This window comes from Rhinoderma darwinii, chromosome 13 (genome assembly GCF_050947455.1).
Source record: "Rhinoderma darwinii isolate aRhiDar2 chromosome 13, aRhiDar2.hap1, whole genome shotgun sequence".
NCBI lineage: Eukaryota > Metazoa > Chordata > Amphibia > Anura > Rhinodermatidae > Rhinoderma > Rhinoderma darwinii.
The window spans coordinates 47,133,348-47,157,790 of record NC_134699.1 but is presented as its reverse complement, the minus strand read 5'-3'; the positions used below and the strand labels follow the sequence as shown (position 1 = coordinate 47,157,790).

Below are 24,443 nucleotides of genomic sequence, written 5' to 3'. Positions count from 1 at the left end.
ACTTTAACGGACGTGGCAATACCAGTTATGTTAATTTTTACATTGCTTTTGTGGGAAAATTGAAAAAAGTTATTTTTAGTTTTTTACATATTAAAGAAAACATTTTTTAACTGATCCTTTTAAAAAAAATAAATAAAAAAAAAAATACTAATGTATTGTAGTATATCGTGATCATTACAGGTTCCTAGTAAGCCCTGCCTCTGGCAGGGATTTATAGGTGTACAAAGTTGGCAGACCTGGGGACCCTCGACGGGAACAACCAACAGCACCCCGCGATCTCCATCTAATAGCTTAGATGCCACGGTCGCTATTGACCGCGGCATCTAATGGTTTAAATGAGCTGGCTCCTGCTTGTAACAGTGAAGTGTCAGCTGTATCATACAGCCAACATGCTCACCTTATGTAGCAGGCTCCGTCCGTTAGCCAGCTCCATATTCCCCCCCACCTGCTACCGATACTAATACTAATGTTTGTCTATGGAGATTGAATGGCTGTGTGTTTGATTTCATTCACCTGTTTGCAATAGGTGTGGCTGAAACACCTGAACTTAATAATTAGGAAGTGTGTACACATACGTTTGGCCATATAGCATACACTATGTGGACAAAAGTGTTGGGACACACCTCTTAATCATAGAATTCAGATGTTTCATTCAGTCCCATTGCCACAGGTGTATAAAATCAAGCACCTAACCATGCAGTTGCCTTTACAAACATTTGTGATATAATGGGTCATTCTAAAGAGATCACGGAATTCCAGCATGGTACTGTAATAGGACGCCATCATTGCAACAAGTCAATTTGCGAAATTTCATTCCTCCTAGATATTCCACGATCAACTATGAGTGGTATTATTACAGAGTGGAAGCATTTAGGAACCACAGCAACTCAGCCACGAAATGTTAGACTAGGTAAAGTTACAGAGCTGGGTTGCCGAGTGCTGGGGCGCATAGTACATAAAAGTCACCAACTTTTTCTGCTGACTCAATAACTGCAGAGTTCCAAACGTCCTCTGGCATTAACAGCTGCAAAAATACTGTACGCCAGGAGCTTCATGGCATGGGATTCCATGACGGAGTAGCTGCATGTAAATCTTACATCATTAAGCACAATACCAAGCGTCGGATGCCATGGTGTAAAGCACGCCGTCACTGGACTCTGGAGCAGTGGAAACGTGTTCCCTGGAGTGACAAATCATGCTTCTCTATCTAATAGTCTGATGAAGCCAGGTGCGAAACGCGCGTTGGGGTTTTGGACAGTGTATCGGCAGTTACGATGGCTTATGGTGGGTGAGGTCTTGTGCGATATATGGTCTCAGTTTTTGTAAACTACTTGTGCTGACATTGTAATGGTGTAACTGTGGTTTTGATATTTGCAATTATTGACCTGTGTGACCACCATACATACCCTGCCTTATGATATACACTGTCCTCTTTTTGTACTTTGTGTACATGTGTTTTTATGGGTGTTTTTTTTTAAATGGTATGTACAACTGTTCTGTGTCTTAATAAAGATTTTGTCTTTTTCTCTACAAATCGATGGGCATTTTTCATTATAGCGTGTAGGGTAGTCTTTGTTGGTTTATAAGTCTTATGAACTAGTTGGGATTTGGCGAATGCCTGTAGAACATTACCCATCTGAATGCATTGTCCCAACTGTTTAGTTTGATGGCTGAGGGATAATTACATAGGGTTGTTTTTCGGGGTTGGCCGAGGCCCCTTAGTTCCAGTGAAGGGAAATCTTAATGCTTCATCATACCAAAACATTTTGGACAATTGTATGCTTCCAATTTTGTGGGAACAGTTTGGGGGAAGGCCCTTTTCTTTTCCAGCATGACTGTGCACCAGTGCCCAAAGCAAGTTCCATAAAGGCATGGTCAGGTGAGTTTGGTGTGGAAGAACTTGACTGGCCCACACAGAGCTCTGATCTCAACCCCATCAAACACCTTTGGGATGAACTAGAATGGAGATTCAGAGTCAGGCACTCTCATCCAACATCATTGTCTGACCTCACAAATGCTCTACTATATGAATGGGCAAAAATTCCCACAGACACACTCCGAAATCCTGTAGAAAGCCTTCCCAGAAGAGTGGAAGCTGTTTTGGATGCAAACGGGGGACCAACTACATATTAATGTCTATGGATTTAGAATGCTATTTCATAAATGCTCCCGTAGGTGTAATGTGTAGCTGTCCCCAGACTTTTGTCTATTATAGTGTATGTTTTACCATCCTGTCTATGTCATGTTTACAATAATTGTTTTTTTAATTGGGTATATTCTAAAGGCAATGGTAAAACTAATTTGAAGAGATTAAAATGCAAGTGATATTTTTTCTTGTTCTCCAGGGCTATTCATTACAAATGGAAATAGTTGTAATACAGAAATGGGACTTCATGTAGTTTGACCAGAAATTGTTTAGTATTGAAGTTGGTCTTACCTGTTCTTCAAGTACCGTGCAAAATCTGGATGTACAACTAACAACTTCTTAAAGTCAAAACTGTTCCCAAAGTCATTCCGGGGAAAAAGTCTAAAGAGAAATGTGAGGCGCCATGAATGTGTGTACATAATACAGAACGCTTACGTGCCATCCAGAGGTGACACTGTCTCTTTGAGTTGCCTATATGGCTTTGCTTGTGTGTAAGTATTAAAATTACCTGACAACTTCACCACGTCTGACACTGTAAATATAAGCTGGCACAGGCTGTCTGTCTGTCTCATATATATTGACATATAGTATAGTTCTAGGCTGGGGCTTCACAACCACCTTGGCCATGACAAAGATTTCATGGCCAAAAATTGCTTTGTCCAGTAGCCTACATCGCAAATAAAATGCTTGCGACCACATTCGCTGTGATTACTTGCCATGTAGGCTACGGAACATAGTAATCTTTGGCCATGCAACTTGTGTCGTGGCCAAAGTCGCCGCATAGCTCCAAAACGATACTATATATCACCTAAAACTATACTATATATCAAGATAGATAGATAGATAGATAGATAGATAGATAGATAGATAGATAGATAGATAGATAGAAATAATAATAATCTTTGACACAATATGACCCAAAATCTGCATTTAGATAGATAGATGATTATTATAATATCTTTATTATGGACTCAAGGCTCCAGTGTGAGGAGCTGAAACGTTACACTGAGGGTAATAAAGTACCCCTGAAATTTTCACTTGAACTACGGAGTGCTGCCTATTTCTTTGGTGTGTATATACGGGACGCGGGTCTGTTCCCCAGGGCCTGCAACCACAAGCTGCCTATGCTGCTGGAATTTTGGATTTTTTGTTTAGATAGATAGATAGATAGATAGATAGATAGATAGATAGATAGATAGATAGATAGATAGATAGATAGATAATATTCAAAAACAGGCAGTACTCCAAACGTAGATAAAAATAAAGAGCCATTTTATTCGCCCTGGTGCGACGTTTCGGCTTCACACACTAGAGCCTTTCTACAGCGAGTGGGGTAAGGGATGCCGCGAGTCGGACCGGCCCCTTTTTTTCAGCCATGTGACCGGGCCCCTGATGGCAGTACCAGTAGTACTGCCCTGATGGCGGCCCTGTCGGCAACAAAAGGTATGATTTTCCATGTCGAAACATGTTCATACACCAATCTAGACCTCGATGCTTATACTAAATGAATATAACTTTTACATATATAATACGCATATGTCACATATGTAATGAAAAATGTTGACGATATGACCAGAAAAAAATAATTCTAATGTCTACATAACTAAAATTTCCAATTTGGTAATTTTGCTCCGTCTTTTGTAACAGTCTATGGGACTTATTTTAAGGTTTTGTCGGTTGTCGAAAATGTTAGGAATAAACTAACTTAAATGCGTTTAATCATAGCATTTACGACGAGTGACAAAAACTTAAAACAATACAAGCAAATTTACTAAATTGATCATTTCTGTTATGTAGACATTACAATTACTTTTTTCGGTTTATATCATCAACAATCTTTATAACATATATGACATCAATGATACGTGTAATAAACGGATACATTTAGCATAAGCACCAAGGTCTAATTTGGTTTTCACATGACAGATTCACTTAGGTTAATGTGGGAGGCTGAAACTTCAGATTTGCAGGAAGCCGTAACTAAATCCATGTAGCATAGGTGATTGATCAGATATTCTATTGTACAGAGTAGAGAATGAATTCGATCACTAGAAGAATGTTATATGGATGGCTAGTCCCACAGAAAGCATTTGATGGGTAACAAGCAACGAACCTGTGCTGCTGCAGAAGACCTCTGCCGAGCTCTTTGTTCTGATGTAATGCTTTCAACCACTCGTAGTCTCTCTGTCCTTCAGAGAAAAGAATGTACTTTGTCTCCTGGGAAACCCACAAAGGAACGTGTTAATATCCAATCTACCTAATTGCCCTCATTAACTATGTATTAGGGCAGGTGGTATTCCTATGAAATGTGCCACTGTGGTACGATTCCGAGTGGGGAATTTATGAAATGTTCTACGCCAGTTTTCTGGCATAGAAAAGTCCCAAATGCATTGAAAGTGGCAATGTGCGCCAAAAAATGCAACCTTTGATCCGTTTGCACCGCTAACACCACTTTAGCAAAACAGTGGGAGGGGCAAAGCAGAAGGGGGGGCCACTTATACCCCGACAAATTTACTAGCTTGTAGCTGGAGTATATTTCCCTTTATACGCAGTATTGAATGTTGAGATGCACTAGGATATTCTGAGTGCAAGACGAAGAAAAATTACCCTTTTCGAAGGTGCTGTTCCCTTTGGATTAAGGATGATCCTCTGGAGTCATGCAAATGTTAACCTGTTATCAATATCGTAACATGCAACGCATATCAAAGCCGGACCGGCTCCTTCATCAAGCAATTTTACATAAGGATCATCCTTAATGCCACAAAGGGAACAGCGCCTTCGTAAAGAGTAATTTTTTGCCGTCTTGCACTCAGAATATTCTATTGGCATCTCAGCATTCGATACCGCTTAGTCTCTGTCTGGGACAAGCTCTTCACCCAGAAAGACCCATGGCTAGCATTCTCCCGAACCAGAACTTGGACTATATATACTGTACATCTTTTTCACTACCAGTTTGTCGTGCCCCCAGCATGACTCCGCCAGGTGAGTGTTCTCCTCTCACTTATCTGCCTCTCCTATTTATCAGTAGATGAATCCATATGTTGCGCCATTGTGTGCTTTATTTCTTTAAAGAGACTTCCCTTTATGGCACACAGACATCAGAAAATGCAATAAATTTATCAAAACACGTCCGCCTCCTCTGCTGAACCCAATTTCCGACACAATAATGGGCCCCATAGGTCCAGCAGAAGATGCCCCATTTGGAGCGTACTTTGGAGCTAGTCGTTTGCCTCTATGTCTTATGGGTTGATTAACAAATAACTTTTTAGAATTTGTTAATGGTATGATTGGCGTGCACAATGATAACATCATCATTTAGAAAGTGATCAAAAGTGGACGTGTACCTGTTCTGTATAGATTGATGGTGGGACCTCACAATCTTTTCCTCTGGTGGGTCCAAGTAACCCCAGTCTGATACTGATCTTCCTAGTTATGCCATGATATGGGAGCAGGAATACTGCATAAATGTACAGATTTTCGTCTATAAAAATTTTGTAAAAAAGTAATGATGGCCCTATAGGCTGCCACTAGGGCTTCCTCCCAAAAAAAGGAATATAACCCAGAAATGCTTTAATGGAATTTTGACAGAAGGTAATTAATGGACCTAGTGAGAATTTCCTGATATTAAAGCAAAATACTTAAAGCTAATACTGTAATATTCAATGCCAGTTCAATGTTCAAATGAGTAGACGTCATCTAGCCTTCCTCAACCATGATAGATCTCTATAGAAAATGTTACTAATCATAGAACACTCTGACTAATATTTATCCATTTTAATCTTACTACTGATTTAGACTTCACCTTATCCTGGGGAATAGTGGAGAATCCTCTATTTTTTAGAATAAGGAGGGACGATAGCATGGTGAACGCAGTAAAGCTATAGAATGAGGTCCGCTTTCCCACATCATCCTCGTATCCTTTAATCACCGCTCCATTGACCCTAAAAAGAATGAATAATTAATTGGTTACGGAAATGAACAGTTAACGGCTATGAACACTTTCGAGGGCATTTTATTTTTTTATTTTTTTTAATAAATAGGTCAGTGTGTTTTGTAATTATTCTTTATTTAAAAAAATTGTTTTCTCTTTCTATTCTCTATACAGAGCAGTTGTATCCTTCGGACCTGACAGGTTCGGTGACTGCGGGTCCTGCGTGTCTGTGAAACGCAGGATCCATCTGTAATGGATCACATCTAAGGTCATGACTTACATGTTATCAATTACAGGTGGATTCTGTGTGCAGGGCCGCCATCAGGGGGGTATTAGGGGTAGTGGTGTGAGGGGCCCGGCCAAAACTAATTGAAAGGGGGGCCCGGCAACTGCCTCGACATTCTTTTGGTAGGAAAAAACGGGCCCCTGCAATGGGGCCCGTTTTTTTCACCAAAAGAATGTCGTGAGCTGCTGCTGCTGCTGGGGGGCCGTCATGGGGGGCCGTCAAACCGTCCGCCCTCGCGCGCACCCGATCGCGCGCACAATGAAACTGCCGCGCGTGCGCACTCGCAAGCGCGCATCCACGAACGCCCGCACTGGAGACCGCCCGCGCGCGCACCCGCGATCGACCGCGCACGCACCCGCAAACGAAGCGCGCGCACCCGCGACCGGCCGCGCGCGCACCCGCGAACGAAGCGCGCGCAGCCGCGGACACACATGGACAAAACTTACCTGGAGCCTGGCTGGAGGTGAAGGACTGGACGTCTGGACCGAAGACCTCCCCTGGAAGACATCGCCGGAAGAGGACTGGAGTGGGAGCAGCTCTTCTGACACAGTGAGTAAATTATCTCAAAGTGTTGTTTATGTATGGCCCTGTTTACACAGTATTTTGCAGGCAAAAAAAAATCTGCCTCAAAATTCCTTAAAGAATTTTGAGGCAGATTTTGCCCTGCCCACACTATCTTGCTGCGTTTTTTTGCTGCGTTTTTTGCTCGCGGCGATTGAGGACAGCAGACAAAAAACGCAGCGAAAAATGCATTTTCTACCTCCCATTGATTTAGATGGGAGGTCAGAGGCGGAACCGCGGCAAGAAAGGACGTGCTGCTTTTTCTTTTTTCCGCGACTGGCTCCCATTGATTTCAGATTAAATCAATGGGAGGCGGTTTTGGAAGTTCTTTGGTGCTGATTCTGACGCAGTGTCCGAGTCAATATCAAGGCCCAAAAACTCTGTGAACTGGGCCTTATTGTTAGGGCTTATTCAGACGAACGTGTAATACGTCCGTGCAACGTGCGTGATTTTCACGCGCCTCGCACGGATCTATGTTACTCTATGGTGCCGTGCGGACTGTCAGTGATTTTCACGCAGCGTGTGTCCGCTGCGTAAAACTCACGACATGTCCTATATTGGTGCATTGTTCGCGCATCACGCACCCATTGAAGTCAATGGGTGTGTGAAAATCACGCTCAGCACTTCCGCAGCAGTATAAACTATGAATGAAATTAGAAAAGCACCACGTGCTACAAACATACAAACAGAGTGTCATAATGATGGCGGCTGCGTGATTTTCGCGCAGCCGCCATCATTATGACACTCTGTTTGTATGTTTGTAGCACGTGGTGCTTTTCTAATTTCATTCATAGTTTATACGGCTGCGGAAGTGCTGGGCGTGATTTCATACGCTGCTGACACACGGAGCTGTTATGGACCTTTTGCATGCGCAAAACGCCACGTTTTTTGCGCGTGCAAAAAGCACATGCTTGTGTAAATCCGGCCTTAGGGTAGGAACACACTAGGCATGAACACTGCGGATTTTATGCAACACATTTTATTGTGGATAATCCGTAGCGTATCACAGTCGCAGCAGAGTGGGTCAGATATGAACAAATCTCATCCACACGCTGCAAAAATAATGGACCTGCAGTGTGGCTTTGGCTTTCTAAGCCGCAGCATGTCCATGTATTCTGTGGGATCGCTGCTCCTCTGTTGCGGAAATGCTGCGATTCTGCCGCAAAAATCACACAAGAGAAGAAAAAAAAGGTACTTTTTTAAATTGATAAAGTTTAGACTTGCCCCGGCCGTAGTCCTGGTGACGCGATCCTCTATTCTTAGCGCAGCCCGGCCTCCTGTCATGACGTTTCATCCCATGTGACTGATGCAGCGGTCACATGGTCTACAGCGTCATCCCAGGAGGCGGGGCTACGTTCAGAAGAGAGAGATGCGTCACCAGGACTACGGCCAGGGCAAGTCTAAACTTTTTTTTCCCTGCAGGATTCCCGCAGCGGACACGCCTCACGAAACCTGCGCCGCTATTTGGTGCGGTTTTGCTGGCAGAATTCCCTGCGGCTCCCGGGATAAGCTGTGTAGTTTTACTCAGCATATCCGCCTAGTGTGTCCCTTATGATGTCGCTCCTGGAGCTGCTGCCGCTCTCTAAATAGGCAGTTGGTCCAGTAGAATTTGGAATTATTTTTTTTTGTGAACCAGCTTAAAAAAATACAAAACTTTTGTGTTAGGGCCTGTTCACATCACTGTTCGCTTCCGCTCCGGGGTTCCGTCTGAGGTTTCTGTCGGGTGAACCCCGCAACGGAAAGTGAAAGTGATAGCACAGCTTCCGTTTCCATCACCATTAGCGCAGTCGACTGCGCTATTAATTCCGTCCGAAAACCAGCCGGAATGGTGACGAACCACCGCTCCGGGGTTCCGTCTGAGGTTTCTGTCGGGTGAACCCCGCAACGGAAAGTGAAAGTGACAGCACAGCTTCCGTTTCAGTCACCATTGATCTCAATGGTGACGGAAACATCGCTAATGGTTTCCGTTCGTCACCATTCCGGCTGGTTTTCGGACGGAATTAATAGCGCAGTCGACTGCGCTAATGGTGATGCAAACGGAAGCTGTGCTATCACTTTTACTTTCCGTTGCGGGTTTCACCCGACAGAAACCTCAGAAGGAACCCCGGAGCGGAAGCGAACAGTGATGTGAACAGGCCCTAACACAAAAGTTTTGTATTTTTTTAAGCTGGTTCACAAAAAAAAATAATTCCAAATTCTACTGGACCAACTGGCTATTTAGAGAGCGGCAGCAGCTCCAGGAGCGACATCATAAGGGACACACTAGGCGGATATGCTGAGTAAAACTACACAGCTTATCCCGGGAGCCGCAGGGAATTCCGCCAGCAAAACCGCACCAAATAGTGGCGCAGGTTTCGTGAGGCATGTCCGCTGCGGGAATCCTGCAGGGAAAAAAAAGTTTAGACTTACCCCGGCCGTAGTTTAAGTAACGCATCTCTCTCTTCTGAACGTAGCCCCGCCTCCTGGGATGACGCTGTAGACCATGTGACCGCTGCAGCAGTCACATGGGATGAAACGTCATGACAGGAGGCGGGGCTACGCTAAGAATAGAGGATCGCGTCACCAGGACTACGGCCGGGGCAAGTCTAAACTTTTTTATAAATTTAAAAAAGTGGCTTTTTTTTTTTTTCTCATTTGTGATTTTTGCGGCAGAACCGCAGCATTTCTGCAACAGAGGAGCGGCGATTCCACAGAATACATTGACATGCGACTTAAAAAGCCAAAAAGTCACACTGCAGGTCCATTATTTTTGCAGCGTGTGGATGAGATTTGTTCATATCTCATCCCCTCTGCTGCCACTGTAATACGCTGCGGATTTTCCACAATAAAATGTGTTGCATAAAATCCGCAGTGTTCATGCCTAGTGTGTTCCTACCCTAAGGCCGGATTTACACAAGCGTGTGCTTTTTGCGCGCGCAAAAACGTGGCGTTTTGCGCATGCAAAAGGTCCATAACAGCTCCGTGTGTCAGCAGCGTATGATGCGCGGCTGTGTGATTTTCCCGCAGCCGCCATCATTATGACACTCTGTTTGTATGTTTGTAGCACGTGGTGCTTTTCTGTTTTCATTCATAGTTTATACGGCTGCGGAAGTGCTGGGCGTGATTTTCACGCACCCATTGACTTCAATGGGTGCGTGATGCGCGAACAATGCACAAATATCGGACATGTCGTGAGTTTTACGCAGCGGATTCGCGCTGCGTGAAAATCACTGACAGTCTGCACGGCACCATAGAGTAACATAGGTCCGTGCAAGGCGCGTGAAAATCACGCACGTTGCACGGATGTATTACACGTTCGTCTGAATAAGCCCTAACAATAAGGCCCAGTTCAACGTTTTTGGGCCTTGATATTGACTCGGACACTGCGTCAGAATCAGCACCAAAAAACTTCCAAAACCGCCTCCCATTGATTTAATCTGAAATCAATGGGAGCCAGTCGCGGAAAAAAGAAAAAGCAGCACATCCTTTCTTGCCGCGGTTCTGCCTCTGACCTCCCATCGAAATCAATGGGAGGCAGAAAATGCATTTTTCGCTGCGTTTTCTGTCTGCTGTCCTCAATCGCCGCAGGCAAAAAACGCGGCAAGATAGTGTGGGCAGGTCAAAATCTGCCTCAAAATTCGGTGCGCGCTTCCAGGCGGTCGCCGGTGCGCATGCGCGGGAGTTTGCGTGGTGCGCGTGATCGGTCGCACGGGCGGCGGTGTTTGACGGCCCCCATGCTACCCAGGGCCGCCATCAGGGGGGGTATTAGTGGTACTGATGTGAGAAGCCCGGCCAAACCTAATTGAAAGGGGGGCCCGCAGCTCATGACATTCTTTTGGTGAAAAAAACGGGCCCCATTGCAGGGGCCTGTTTTTTTTCTACCAAAGGCAAGTCGCGGCAGTTTGCCGGGCCCCCCTTTCAATTAGGTTTGGCCGGGCCTCTCACATCAGTACCCCTAATACCCCCCCTGATGGCGGCCCTGGGTACCATGATATAGTACTGGACGGAGTACCGTTAACAGGCGGTGCCACGGTAGGGGGGCCCAGAAAATGTAGCTGTAGGGGGCCCTGAAATTCCTGATGGCGGCCCTGTCTGTGTGTCAGAGACACGCAGGACCCGCCGATACTGAACACGTCAGGTCCGCGGGACTGATGGATTCAGTGTAAAACGAATGATACAGCTGTTCGGTATTCTCTATACAGAACAGCTGTATCGCTCATTTTACACTGAGTCCGTCAGTCCCGCGGTATCTCCATAGCTGTATCTCCAAAATTAAAATGATTTTTTTAATAAAGACTAATTACAAAGTTACACTTAACACACTGACTAATCTATTTATTAATAAAAATGCCCTCAAAGGTGTCCAATGGTTGTTTAATATAACAACTATTAAATGACATGGATTTATCTTATAGCAGAGCATCAAGCTGACCATAATCTGAAGTTTATCATCGGATGTTATTAAAGGAGTGCTTTTTTTTTTTTTCCCCTTCTGCTTCTGGCATGTTGTATGTGCATGGTTGCAAATGTTTGTAATGCTACTAGCCACAGGTACTAGCCGCCAACCAATCTTTTGTATGTAACAAACTTTTTGTATGTAACACACCATGATGCAGAAAACTTTGACTCGACACTTAATATATCACATGCCATTGAAATTGACAAGTTAAAGTTTCTTGCATCATCGTATGTTACTAATTAAATCTCGCGTTAAGGATTGCTACATCTGTACACGCAAGAGCATAGCTATAGAGGGTGCAAAGGTAGCAGTGGCGCCTGGGTCCTGGTGCCAGGGGGGGCCCAGAGGCTCCTCTGTAACATAAATAGACACCAGTAATATAAATAGCACATTATAGGTGGTGGTTGAGCTACATATTTTGCATTAAGGCCCAAGGACTTAAAGTTACGCCTGTGCATACAGGACAGATTTACTGATATAAAATACCGCTGCTGTATGTTATGAAAAAGCAGCATCACCTGCTAGTAGTATGTGGCAAGCAATGCTCTCCTGTCACGGGGCTCATAGAGGTTGCTGATTGTTACGTGGCCAACAGGGGATGGTGTGAATCCTTTGTGTATCCAACGGATTTGGTGTGTGGGTGAACTGGGCAGTGGAGTCTAAGGGATAGCAAGGTATTGGCCCTTTAACCTCACTACAGAGATGTGGACGGCTGTTAGAATCCCCAGGTCGCTCGTCCAGAGTACTCCAGAGTAGTATACATTGGCAACGGCTGAGGTGGACAAACGAGATACAATAATAGCAGTCAAGATGAAAAGTCTGATCTTAGCGTAGGTTAGGGCAGGCGGCAGATGGTCACTCACAGTTAGAAGAGCAGAGGGCTGGGCAGGCACCAGACGGTCATCACGGTAATCAGGCAAAAGGTCAGAGCAGGTGGCAGGCAAGGCCAGGCAAGGTCAAGTGCAAGCAGGGGCGGCAACAGAGAATACAATAGAAATCACAGCATAGAAGAACTAGCAAACTATAGAACCCAATTGATCAGCACCAAAGCAAAGGGGGAATTGGTATGCATTGGCCCTTTAAGGGAGGAGGAGTCAGCATGCTCCTAAATATGGACAGAGAGCCTGGAGGGAGACACTGATTGTTATTAAAGGGGTTTTCCCATCTTGGACATTTATGGCGTATCCACAAGATATCCCATAATCGTCCGATAGATGCAGGTCCCAACTCTGGAACCCGCACCTATCTCTAGAAATGGGCAGCCTGAACCCTATTCTACCATGCTCGCCTCCCAGCAACTTACTTATAAGGTGGTCAGGAGTTTCGGAAACAGCCGAGCTCGCTGAGCTATGCTGTTTCCGTTACTCCCATAGAAGTGAATGGGAGTTATGGAAACAGCATAGCTCAGCAAGCTCGGCTGTTTCCATAACTCCAGACCACCTCATCAGGAAGTCACCGGGAAGCAACGGAAGCCAAACAAGGTAAAATGGGGTTCAGGATATGTTCTAGAGATATGTGCGGGTCCCAGAGGAAGGACATTTATCCTATGGATATGTCATAGATGTCCAAGATGGGAAAACCCCTTTAACCCCTAACCCGACATTTGTCGTATGGATACGTTATGGAAAGCTAGTGATTCCCGCATTTTGCCGTATCCATATGACAAATGGATGGCACCGGCTCAAAAGGTGAGTCGGTGCCATCATCGCCGGATGTCATCGGTGTATTACAGCTGACATCCGGCTGTAATTGCGGGGACCGAAATTAGCTTCGATCTCCGCCATTAACCCCTTAAATGCAGCAGTCGAATGCGATCGCTGCATTTAAGGAGTTTACAGCTCATCGGCACCCCAGCAATGGAATTGCCGGGGTTCCGGTGGCTGCAATGGCATCCTGAGGCGTGATACTGGCCTGCCGGTCTACCTAGCACAGAAGCCGTTCAGGCCCCGCCCAGAGGCGGGGCCCTAAAGGCTTCCGTAGCCGACGGCAAGATGGCGCCGGCTCAGGAGCTGAACTGGCGTCATCAGCTGTAGATGTCAGCTGTATGTTACAGCTGACATCCACCTGTATCGGCAGGAACCGGTGCTAGCTCCGATCCCTGCCATTAACCCATTAGATGATCACTGCATCTTAGAGGTTGCTAGCAGATCGGCAATTTTATTGTGCAATAAGTTGTAAAACATAAAAAAGTGCTATAAATTTGGTATCGCCGGAATTGGACTGACCCGCAGAATAAAGTTGACATGTAATTTATAAGGCATGGTAAACGCTGTATAAAAAAAACCACTAATAAACTATGCCAGAATGGCAGTTTTTTGGTCACCTGGCCTCCCAAAAAATAGGATAACAAGAGATCAAAAAGTTGAATGTACCCCAAAATGGTACCAATAATAACTACAGCTCACCCCGCAAAAAAACAGCCCTGATACTACTACGCCAATGAAAAAATAAAATTAGATAAGGCTTCAATAAGTCACGAAATAAAAAAATATACAGTTGTGCAGGTCCGAGGGGAACATTTCTTCTGTTTCAAGAGGTGAATTATCAAGGCCTCAAAATTAGGGAACCAGGAAGGAGAGGGCCCAAACATATCTGCTGGAAGCGAGGGTGGCCGTATTATACCAGGACAACACTTCCTAGCAAAATTCCCGAAACTGCAAAGGTGCAGAGTGTGGACCAAAAGGGATAAGGAAGGACATTCATCAGAGCGACACTGGCCTGTGCATAAAGGATTGCTTCACAGCGTAACAAATCTCTATGGATTATTTTATTGGTTTTCTTTACCCCATTATTATACCACCTGACTATGCCCCTGATGTACTCTGTCCAGCTTACATATACCCCCACAAACTCCAAACAAAACTACTACCAAGCAAAATCCACGCTCCAAAAGCCAAATTTCGACCCCCCCCCCCTCTGAACACTACAGTGTGCCCAAACAGCTGTTTACTTCCACATATATGGCATCGCCATACCCGGGAGAACCCTTTTAAAAAATTTTGGTGTGTGTCTCCAGTGGAACAAGCTGGGCCAACATCGAGTGCACACTAATTTCTGCAAAACACCTGCGGGGTTAACATGCTCACTATACCCCTAGGTGAATACCTTGAGGGGTTTCGTTTCCAAAATGGGGTCACTTCTGGGGGGTGTCCACTGTTTTGGTCCCACAGGGGCTTTGCAAATGCTACATAGGGACCAGAAACCAAATGCAGCAAAATCTGTACTCCAAAAGCCAAATGGCGCTCCTTCCCTTCTGAGCCCTGCCATGTGCCCAAACAGTAGTTTATGACCACATATGGGGTACTGCCGTACTTTGGAGAAATTACTTTACAAATGTTGCGGTGCTTTTTTCCCTTTTTTTGTTGAGAAAATGAAAAATTTTGAGCTAAATCTACGTCTTGAAGAAAATTGACTGTTTTTATTTTCACTGCCCAATTGTAATAAATTCTATGAAACATCTGTGGGGTCAAATTGCTCACTACACCCCTAGATGAATTCCTCAAGAGGTGTAGTTTGGGGTCACTTTTTGGGCGTTTTCTCTGTTTTGTTCCCTCAGGGGCTTTGCAAATGTGACATGGCCTCCGCAAACCATTCCTTGTAAATTTGAGCTCCAAAAGCCAAATGGCGCTCTTTACATTCTAAGCCCTGCCGTGTGTCCAAACAGCCGTTTATTACCACATGTGGGGTATTGTTTTACTCAGGAGAAATTGCTTTATAAATTTTGCAGTGCTTTTTCTTCTTTAGTCCTTGTGGAAATGAGAAAAAATTTGCTAAACCTACATTTTCTTTGAAAAAATGTAGATTTTCATTTTCACAGCCTACTTCCAATAATTTCTGCAATAAACATATGGGGTCAAAATGTTCACTGTACCCATAATTTCCTTGAGGGGTGTAGTTTCCAAAACGGGGTTAATTTTGGGGGATTTCCACTGTTTAGCACCAAAGTGGCCTTCAAACCTGACATGGTGCCTAAAATATATTCTATTAAAAAGAAGGCCCCAAAATCCTCTAGGTGCTCCTTTGCTTCTGAGGCCGATGCTTCAGTCCATTAGCACACTAGGGCCACATGTGGGATATTTCTATCTGGGCAATAAATATTGAGTTGCATTTCTCTGGTAAAACTTTCTGCAACAAAAACAAATGAAATTTGTAAATTTCACCTCTACTTTGCTTTGATTCCTGTGAAACGTCTATAGAAAATTTCTAAATGCTGTTTTGAACACTTTGAAGGGTTACATTTTTAAAATGGGGTGACTTATTATCTAGTATATAAGGCCCTCAAAGCCACTTCACAACTGAACTGGCCCCTGTAATAATAGCCTTTTGAAATTTTCTTGAAAATGTGAGAAATTGCTGCTAAAGTTCTAAGCCTTGTAACGTCCTAGAAAAATAAAAGGATGTTCAAAAAAACGATGCCAATCTAAAGTAGACATATGGGGGATGTTAATTAGCAAAAATGTTGTCAATTAGCAACAATGAGGCTCTGTCAGGAAGGTCAAAAGTGGCCAAAGCGGGAAGGGGTTAAGCATTGACAAGGCTATCTAGTGTATGTATGTGGCAGGTACAGTACCTGTTTGACTGGTCTGTACTGCTAAAATCAAGTGGCACTGCTTTTATACATACAACAAACTTTTATTAGGAAATATTTTCAAAATAGGTTATAACTCCTGTGTGGAGTGATGCTTGCATCCATGTGTTATCTGTTGTATGCCTGCCATGTTATTTGCAGCCACTAGGTGTCACTGCAGTATTAGTCCCGAAGCAGAGCCGCTAGCGCTCTGCCTGTGACTCCTTCTCTCCTTCTGACATCACTGTCCATATATGGATAGTGATGTTTGGAGCTGAGCTGAAGTCCCGGGCAGAGCAGTAGTAAAGGCTCAGCTCCGTTACTTGTGAATAGAGCCATAGAACTTCATTGTCCTAAAAACGGCCGTGTTTTTCACCGTCGTGTGAATGTAGCCTAAAGGAATTGCCTGGGACAATTATAAAACAGGCTGCAGGCAGGGAATGTGGTAGAAAAACAAAATAAGTAATAGTAGCATTGTGAATAGCCTGCGCCATTTTTGTCATCATCACCACTAAGGCCAGTGATTGGCTGCAGCGGTCGCATGGAAGGAACTGGACGTCATCACTTCCCGTAAAAGTAAACAGACCAGCGGAGACCACCTGAGCTGCGGCACTGTAGCGATGAGTATTACTTATTTTGTTATTTTAGCATATCCCATGCCTGCAGCCTGTCCATTTTAATGTCCCGGATAACTCTTTAAATGACTTATACTCAGTCTTGGTAAATTTCAGATTATTTTGCAGTTCTGTGCCAAATTATCAGAATTTCTGGACTATCAAACAAGTAATGTTACTCTAAATTAACTTTATGTATTTAAATGTTAAAGGGGTTTTCCCATGAGGGACATTTATGAAATATCCACAGCAGGAACATTAGATGGCTTTAAAAAAGTATTAGATAATTTCCTAAAACGAAAAAATATCAGCTCCTATGTCAATGTGTAGAATTTTTGTTTCATCCCTTCCCTTTCTCCCATCCCTTTGTTGAACTTGATAGACATATGTCTTTTTTTGACCGTACCAACTATGTAACTATGACATGTCATAAATGTCAGATTGATGCGGGATTCACACCTATCTCTAGAACGGGGTCCTCTAAACCCCATTCTAGCTTTTTGTGTTCACACTGACTCCCGGCCACTTCCTGATTACATGGTCGGGATATGGTTGGGAGTTACGGAAACAGCGTAACATGCTGAGCTATGTTGTTTACGTCACTCCCATGGTAGTGAATGGTAGTTACGGAAGCAACGAAGCATGCGAGCTACGCTTTTTCAATAACTACTATGCAGTTCTATGGGAGTTACAGAAACAGCGTAGCTCAGCAAGCTATGCTGTTTCTGTAACTCCCGACCATGTAATTAGTAAGTGGCTGGAAAGTCAGCATGAGCACAAAAAGCTAGAACGGGTTTTAGGGGACCCTGTTCTAGAGATTGGTGGGACCCGCATCTGTCTGACATTTATGACATATCCTCTGTTTATGTCATAAATGTCTCTGATGTGAAAACCCCTATTCTTAAAGGAAAAATGCATTCAATATGATCTTCTGATGTGTTATAGATACATTTGAGAAGATCATATTTGTAAAGCCTGTAATCTTAGACCACCATTGTTTGGAGAAACATGGTAACAAAAAAAAAAAGGTAAAAATGTATTTTAAGGAACTTACCGAAAAACATAATCATGTAAATCAATCTCTTTTCCCAACCGAGATGCATTGAGGATTCCCCCATTTCCAACCACAGCACAGGTAACGCAGTTTGGAGTTTCTCCACTCTTTTCTGCCAGGAGCAGCTGCTGATTGGCTATATGAGGTAGAAGAGACACCACACCCTCGACGACTGGAAAATAGAGAAAGGTAATGGTGTTTAGTATGAATTACATGATTAATAAGACATATTGAGACTTATCAATAATGCCCCCCCCCCCGCCCCTTGGTGCTGCAGCCATTTTTCGTTTTTTAATTCTAGTGTTTTCCTCCCCGCCTTTCAAAAGCCTGCGTAATCAACGGTGTGTGTCAGCTCTATGTTACAGCTGACACCCTGCTGTAACGGTAGGGACCGGAGCTAGCTCCGATCCCCGCCATTAACGCCTTAGGTGCAGTGATCAAAAGCGATCGCTGCATCTTAGTGGTTTATAGCATATTGGCACCCCTGTGGTGTTTCAAGTAATAAAAAAAAAATCGCCATTTTTCCCTTATCAAGTCCTTTATTATTGAAAAAATAAAATAAACCATACATATTTGATATCGCCATGTCCTTAACAGCCTGAACTATAAAAATGTCATGTTATTTATCCCGCAGAGTGAACGCCGTAAAAAAAACACCTAAAAAACAATGTCAGAATTGCTGTTTTTGGTCAACTTGAACTTGCCTTCCAAAAATTGGAATAAAAAGTCATCAAAAAATCTCATGTATCTAAAAATGGTACCTATAAAAACTATAGCTCGTCTTGCAAAACACAAGCCCTAATACAGCTCAGTTGACTAAAAAATTAAAACGTTATGGTTCTCATAACATGGCAACAGAAATAATACATTATTTTTACAAAAGTAATTTTATTGTGCAAAAAGTTGTAAAACATAAATAAGTGCTATAAATTAGGTATCGCCGGAATCGTACTGACCCGCAGAATAAAGTTAACATGTAGTTTATAACGCTTGGTGAACGCTGTATAAAAAAAAAACCGAAATAAAACTATGCCAGAATTGCTGTTTTTTGCTCACCTTGCCTCCCAAAATATAGGATAAAAAGTGATCAAAATGTCACATGTACCCCAAAATTGTACCAATAAAAACTACGGCTCGTTCCACAAAAAAACAGCCCTCATACCGCTACGTCTATCAAAAAAATAAAATAAGTTAAGGCTCCAATAAGAAAAAAAGGAAAATATATGCAGTTGCACAGACCCGAGGGGAACATTTCTTCTGTTTCAAGAGGCGATGTATCAAGGCCCTAAGATTAGGGAACCAGGAAGGGGAGGGCCCAAACATATCCGCTGGAAGTATTATACCAGGACAACACTTCCCAGCAAAATTACTCAAACTGCAAAGGGGCAGATTATGTAACAAAAGGGGGATAAGAAAGGACACCATTTATTAGTGCGACACCGGCCTTTGCAGAAAGGATTGCTTCACAGCGTAACACACATATATGGATTATTTTTATTTATTTTTTTACCCCATTATTATATTATTTGATTATACTCTGCCCGGCTTACATATACCCCCACATTATAAACTGAAATACCAGTAAAACCCCAAACAGAACTTCTACCAAGCAAAATTCGCACTCCAAAAGTCAAATGGTGCTCCCTCCCCTCTGAGCCCTACAGTGTGCCGAAACAGCAGTTTACTTCCACATATATGGCATTGCCATACCTGGGAGAACCCTTTTAACAATTTTTGGGGTGTTTGTCTCCAGTGGCACAAGCTGGGCATGACATATTTGCCACTGAAATGGCATATCTAGGGAAAAATGTTAATTTTTACTTTGCACCATCCGCAGCGCCATCATTTATGGAAAAGACCTGTGGGGTGAAAATGCTCACTACACCCCTTAATAAATGCCTTGAGGGGTGTAGTTTCCAAAACGGGGTCAGTTGTCAGGGGTTTCTTTTATTATTTCACGTCAGAGCCTGTGCAATTGCAAACCAATACTTTGTAAATCGCCAAATTAGGCCTAAATTTTGCATGGTACGCTTTCACTTCTGAGCCCTGTTGAATGCCCAGGCAAAAGATTAGGGTCACATGTAGGGTGTTTCTAAAACCGGGAAACACAGCGTAATAATTAGTGAGATGTGAACATATCCTTAGATACATGACCTCAGCAGGCAGTATCACACATGATAGGCTTAGATACAGGGTCCCAGCAGTAAGTATCCTTGTACTAACATATGTCCACCCCCCAAAGAAAATATGTGTGCGTGTGTATATATATATATATATGAGACAGCATATGTATCTGTAGCACTCTGACCCTATAGCTATGGATAAGATTAGATACAATGGCTCGACAGACAGTATCACACATGATAGGATTACATATGGGGCCCAGCTTGCTGGACCCAGAAAAGGTAAGATAATAGTTGCTTTGCTTTTTTTATGTGTTACAAAAAATTTTTTACAGGTTCGGTTGTTGGACTTCTTCGGATTCGAGGACTTCTTCAATGACAGTGTTTTTTATCCTCAATAAAATGGTTAACGAGTGTTGTGTGTTTTTTTTTATTTCAATAAAATATTTTTTCTATGTCCTTGTATTTTTTTAAACTTTATTACTACCGCCTTAGAAATGGCAGCTGCCTGATTTACAGCGTCCATTACTAAGGCGGGGCTTAATGTTAGCCGGTAAAACCCTAACACTAACCCACATTATTACCCTGGTACCCACTGCCATCAGGGGTACTGGGAAGAGACGGGTAAAATCCAGTACCCGACCATCTGTAGTGATGGTCGGGCACTGGGGCGACCGCAGGCTGGTATTATTTGGAGGAGAAAGCCCAAAAACAGTGGCCCTTCCCACCCTGGTAATGCTAGCCTGCTTCTATGTTGTACCTAGCTGGTTATGAAAAATGTCGGGGACACCACGTAATTTTTTCCAATTTATGTAAAAAAAACAAAACAATATGGGTTCCCAAAGTTTAATAGAAGATTCCTTATACAGAGCAATAGGATGAAGGCATCATTGTACTATGTATGGAATGATAACACGATGTCAGCACTGTTGACTTACCTGGGTATTTTAAATCCATCCAGCCAAATGGAGGAATAAAGTGCCCCAGTCTTTTCCACTGCTCATCATTGAAATGACGGCCATCCATAAATATGGTGATTTTATCTAGGAACCTTTGTTTTAGCCAAGGGTTGTTATGAGCTTTAATTTTTATAGATATTGGGCAACTCTGGGGACACAAGCAAGATACATATTTACAAATGAACCACAATTAACTGAACACCATGAACTGACCACGCACAGAAACAACCACCTTACAGAATAATGTCTGTTGAATACACAGTTACCAATGTATTAACCCCTTCCCGCTGCAGCCCTTTTACATATTTTCATTTTAGTTTTTTCCTCCCCACATTCCAAAAACCATAACTTTTTATTTTTCCGTTGATTTAGTCCTATGAGGGCTTGATTTTTGCGGGACGAGTTGTAGTTTTTCGTAGCCCCATTTATTGTGCTATATAATTTACTAGGAAACGGGAAAAAAATTATTTGTGGGGTAGAAAATGAAAAAAACAGCGATTCCTCCATTGTTTCTGCGTGTCGTTTTTACGGAATTCACTGTGCAATTAAAACAACATGTTAACTTTATTCTGCAGGTCAATACGATTATGGCGATACCAAATATATATAGTTTTTTCTATATTTTACTACTTTTACAAGTAAAAACCTAAGTTTAAAAAAGAAAATTTATTTTGTGTCGCCAAATTCCGAGAGCCGTAACTTTTTATTTTTCTGTCGATTAAGTGGTATGAGGGCTTATTTTTTTGCGGGATAAGCTGCAGTTTTTAATAATACAATTTTGGTGTACATGCGGCGTTTTGATCACTTTTTATTTCATTTTCTGTGAGAGATGAGGTGACCAAAAAATAGAGATTCTGGTGTTTACCATTTTAATTATTTTTTATATATAAAGATATATTGTAATAGTTCAGACTTTTACGGACGCGGTGATACCAATTATGTTTATTTATTTATTTTTACTATGCTCTAAGGGGGAAAATGGGAAAAGGTTTTTGTTTTTAACATTTAATTATTAATAAAAAAAAATTACATTAAAAAAAAACTTTCTTTTACCCATTTTTACTTTTTTTATTAGTCCCCCTAGGGGACTTCAACCAGCGATCGTTAAATCGCTTGCACGATATACTGCAATACTAATGTATTGCAGTATATCGTGATTCTGACAGGCAACTATTAAGCCCTGCCGGTAGCAGGGCTTAGTAAGAGCACAAAGATGGCGGACCTGGGGGCCTTCATTAGGCCCCTAGGCAGCCATAGCAACCATCGCCCCCCCGTGATTGCATTGCGGGAGGCGCGATGAGCTGTTAGAGGGGGTCGCCCCCTCTTTCTAACAATTTAAATGCTGTGGTTGCTATTGACCGAGGCATTTAACGAGTTAAACGAGCGGGATCGCGCTCGTTACTCTGAAGTGTCGGCTGTAACATACAGCAACACTGGCATCGTATGGAGCGGGTTCACTCCGTGAGCCCGTTCCATACTTCCCCTACCCGACTTTGGCGTATGGATACGTCAAATGTCGGGAAGGGCTTAAAGTGTATTAAAGGGGTTTACCCATCAGGGACATTTACGACATCCGCAGGATATCCCACTTCTGGGATCCGCACCTTTCTCTAGAACGGGGCCACCTAAACCTCGTTCTACCTTTCTCGGTTCCCGCTGCCTCCCAGGCCACTTCCTGATTACATGGTCGGAAATGACGCAAATAGCGTAGCTCGCTGGCATGCGCTGTTTCCATAACTCCCAGAGAAGTGAATGGCAGTTACAGAAACAGCGTAGCTCATGTGCTCCACTGCTTCTGTAACTGGCATTCACTTCTATGGGAGTTACGGAAACAGCGCAGCTCAGCGAGCTACGCTGTTTTCTTGATTGCATGGTTGGACATTTCAATGTGGCCCGAGAGGCAGCGGGAACCGAGAAATGTAGAACGGGGATTAAGGGGCCCATTCTAGAGATAGGTGTGGGTGCCAGATTTTAGACCCATATCTATCTGACATTTATGGTATATCCTGCAGATATGCCATAAATGTCCCCAATGGACATTTATGGACAGTCGACTACGCTATTGTTTCCATAAAAACCTTACGGAACAGAAACAAATGGAAACCATTTGCAACAGAAGCATTGTCATTGAAATCAATGGTAATGCAAACGGAATTTATGGTTTTCGTTTGCCTTTCCTTTCATGGTTCCTCTGACGAAAAGGTCTGACGGAACCCATGAACGGACGCTGATGTGAACATGCCCTTAGTGAGATTCTCATTAACAACATTATGCGGTCAACTATATACGAGGGAGAGAATGTAGCTTGGATGATGGGTGCAAAAGGGGCATCAACTAGTCACCCTGCCTTGGTCAGGGTATCTAGCTACAGGGCTAAATAAATATTTGCCCTGGGGGAAGGAAAGCGAAATGAGTGTGATATCACTAAAGTGTCTGGAAACAGCATTTCTCAACATGTGAGAAAAGCTTGGCAGACTTAGATTTCTGGTCAGGAACATTGCACCCAGACAGAAGATATTATGTTGGATCTTGTTATGCATCTCATTGAGCTCTGTTACTTTAATTGACTTCAAACAATGGTCTGGGGAGTAAGGTCCCTAAAAATTAGAATTGGGAATAAAGGTACTTCAGGGCCTATTGGACACCAAGTACCAGCACTGGAAGAAATCTAGAACTAGTGTATCCTGGGTAAGGATGTTTATGGAAGTTCTACCAGTAACGGGCATTAGACAATATGGCACTAGATATTTGACAAGCACTCACAGTCTGATGGGAGGAATTGACCAGGATATAATCCTCCTCAGTTTTCCACTTTGGCTCAGCTGAAAAGTCATTTGCCTTAAGAGATTTCCAAGTGGTTTGTCCAAAAGTTGTTGACTGAACAGCCGAACTTGTTCTGTTTGAGTTGGACTGAGTTTGGTTGGGAAGCCCTTGATTTGCTGTTGTGGATCCATCTGGCATTTCTGTTTCTTTGTTTTTGAAATCCCAGATTGCGTTTCGGGGCTTTTTTTCCTTTCTTGCAGTAATGGGCAGAAAGTCTTCAAAGGGCTTTACAGGATCCGTAAACTGTGGCATGGCATCATTTTCCAAATGAACTCCAACTATTTCAGTTTTATCGGCACTATATAAAAAAAAAACACAAAACATCATCATGGTGAAATAATATAAAAAATATGTTCAGTGTTATATAAGGGAAAATTCCATCTATCTATCTATCTATCTATCTATCTATCTATCTATCTATCTATCTATCTATCTATCTTTTATCTATCTTCTTAACTATCCATTATTTATCATTCATTATCAGAATAAAGAGTGTATATTGCAGTTATTTGTAAGTCATTTTACATAAATTAGAAGTGGTGAATCGTCCTGATCCCTACAAAGTATACAAGTATAGAAACGCATTTGATGTATTTGTTTAGATCTTTCGTTTCCAGTGAATAGTGGGAGTTTGCAAATACACTGTTTTCTTATAGCTTGGCTTTTTCTATTGTACACCCTGGAGCTTATTCACTAGCTCAAAATTGTGGTGAAGTGCATTTATTTATTTTAACTCCTTGTTTAGATTTGTACAAATCACATTTAGAAAGACTAACCACAAAAATTCCAGAAAGTGTAGTATTACTACTACCAAACTTTCACAAGCAGATTTCTTACTAAATCTAAACTTCGCAAATCTAGTAGACCAACGTTTTATTGTACTAATTTCTTTTATCAAAGATTTTGTCTAATAAAATAATCAGTCAATAAAAATAATGGTT

General features: G+C 42.7%; 1 protein-coding gene across 1 annotated transcript in view; it reads right to left on the bottom strand.

Moving 5' to 3' along the window:
• Positions 1-24,443, bottom strand: part of ST6GALNAC1 (ST6 N-acetylgalactosaminide alpha-2,6-sialyltransferase 1) — a 52,271-nt gene that overhangs the window by 14,545 nt on the left and 13,283 nt on the right. Inside the window, exons 2-7 of the mRNA XM_075845239.1 lie at positions 23,443-23,800; positions 20,659-20,827; positions 17,598-17,769; positions 5,949-6,087; positions 4,260-4,363; positions 2,438-2,527 (exon numbers count right to left, since the gene is read on the bottom strand). Coding sequence (XP_075701354.1) covers positions 2,438-2,527; positions 4,260-4,363; positions 5,949-6,087; positions 17,598-17,769; positions 20,659-20,827; positions 23,443-23,800 — 1,032 coding nt within the window. The remainder of the gene's footprint in view (positions 1-2,437; positions 2,528-4,259; positions 4,364-5,948; positions 6,088-17,597; positions 17,770-20,658; positions 20,828-23,442; positions 23,801-24,443) is intronic.